The sequence below is a fragment of the Acanthisitta chloris genome, unplaced genomic scaffold (genome assembly GCF_000695815.1).
Source record: "Acanthisitta chloris isolate BGI_N310 unplaced genomic scaffold, ASM69581v1 scaffold34940, whole genome shotgun sequence".
Taxonomy (NCBI): domain Eukaryota; kingdom Metazoa; phylum Chordata; class Aves; order Passeriformes; family Acanthisittidae; genus Acanthisitta; species Acanthisitta chloris.
This window is the reverse complement of record NW_008652783.1, coordinates 667-2,304: the sequence shown is the minus strand read 5'-3', so window position 1 is coordinate 2,304 and position 1,638 is coordinate 667. Positions and strand designations below refer to the sequence as shown.

Genomic DNA, 1,638 nt, shown 5'->3' with positions numbered 1-1,638 from the left:
GTGCGCCCCCGCTGCCATGAGCGAGCTGAAGGACTGCCCGCTGCAGTTCCACGACTTCAAGTCGGTGGACCACCTGAAGGTGTGCCCGCGGTACACGGCCGTGCTATCCCGCTCGGAGGACGATGGCATCGGCATCGAGGAGCTGGACACGCTGCAGCTGGAGCTGGAGACGCTAGGCTGAGACACAGGTGCTGGGACCAGCCTGTAGGGTCAGGGACAGGCTCCGTGTCCTGCTCCTTCCCACCGGTCTGTCCCTGCCCAGCGCCGGACCTGATGGAGCATCACTCTCTTCCAGATCCTGACGGACTGGCAGGATAAGAAAGGTGACCGGAGATTCCTGAAGCTGGGCAAGGACCACGATGTGGGCACCTCTGTCAAACATGGGAAGCCCAAGAAGCAGAAGCTGGAGGGCAAAGGGGGCCACGGGACTGGACCTGGACCTGGCCGGCCCAAATCCAAGAACCTGCAGCCCAAGATCCAAGAATACGAGTTCCAGGATGATCCTATAGATGTGCCCCGCATTCCCAAAAATGATGCTCCAAACAGGTGTGTGAGTGTTGGGGGGTGTTGGGATCCTGCCTTGGAGCACCCAGCACAATGGATGCCTCTGGCCTGAGGGATGAGGTGTCCCCTGGGGAAGAGGGTGTGTGTCAGCTCCCATGTGATCCGCTGCAGCTCTCCCTCACAGTTATCCTTCCCCGCAGGTTCTGGGCATCGGTAGAGCCTTACTGTGCTGATCTCACCAATGAAGAGGTCAGAGTCCTGGAGGAGCTGCTCAAGCCACCGGAGGATGAGGCTGAGCATTACAAGGTGAAAAGCTCCTGAGCCCATCCTGTGGCCTCTCCCTGCACCTGCACCCCAGAGTGAGGATTTCCCCCTGGGATGATGCTGTGGTGCTGGGAAGGTGGGGGGAGAGGAAGGGGCTGTGAGAGCTGTGCTGAGCCCTGCTCCTGCAGATCCCACCCCTGGGGAAGCATTACTCCCAGCGCTGGGCACAGGAGGACCTGCTGGAGGAGCAGAAGGATGGTGCCCGCGCTGCAGCTGCTGCTGACAAGAAGAAAGGTGTCCTGGGGCCACTGACCGAGCTGGACACCAAAGGTGCCTTTATCCAGTCCCTGCATTTGCCCAGAGGGACTGGGAGCACTTGTGCCCAGTGGAGCTGAGCCCCAGCCCCTGGCCCTGTGCCTCTGGTGGAGGCTGCCCTGCCCCACTGCTCAACTCTGTGCCTTTGGGGTTGGTTTTTTCCCTGTCCCTGTTCTTCCCAGATGTGGATGCTCTCTTGAAGAAGTCAGAAGCCCAGCACGAGCAGCCAGAGGACGGGTGTCCCTTCGGTCCCCTGACGCAACGTCTCCTGCAGGCCCTTGTGGAGGTGAGGGGACTCTGGGGGGCCCTGCCATGGCTCAGCCCTGTGGGGCAGTGCCACCATGACCTGGCACTGTGACCCATCTGTGTTCCCTTTGCTAGGAGAACATCATCTCCCCTGTTGAGGACTCCCCCATCCCTGAGATTGCCGGCAAGGACTCAGGAGCTGACGGTGCTGGCACGTCTCCCCGCAGCCAGAACAAGCCCTTCAGGTGAGCAGCTGAGGTGTGCCTGGAGCTTGGCAATGCCTGCAAGTGCACCGAGTGTGCTGCTGGC

General features: G+C 61.1%; 1 protein-coding gene across 1 annotated transcript in view; it reads left to right on the top strand.

Annotated features, from left to right (window-relative positions):
- Nucleotides 1–16: 16 nt before the first annotated feature.
- The window catches only part of TADA3 (transcriptional adaptor 3), a 2,123-nt gene continuing 501 nt past the window's right edge, over nt 17–1,638 (top strand). The window contains 6 exon segments of the mRNA XM_009078467.1: nt 17–190; nt 263–546; nt 705–810; nt 957–1,098; nt 1,266–1,369; nt 1,465–1,574. Coding sequence (XP_009076715.1) covers nt 17–190; nt 263–546; nt 705–810; nt 957–1,098; nt 1,266–1,369; nt 1,465–1,574 — 920 coding nt within the window.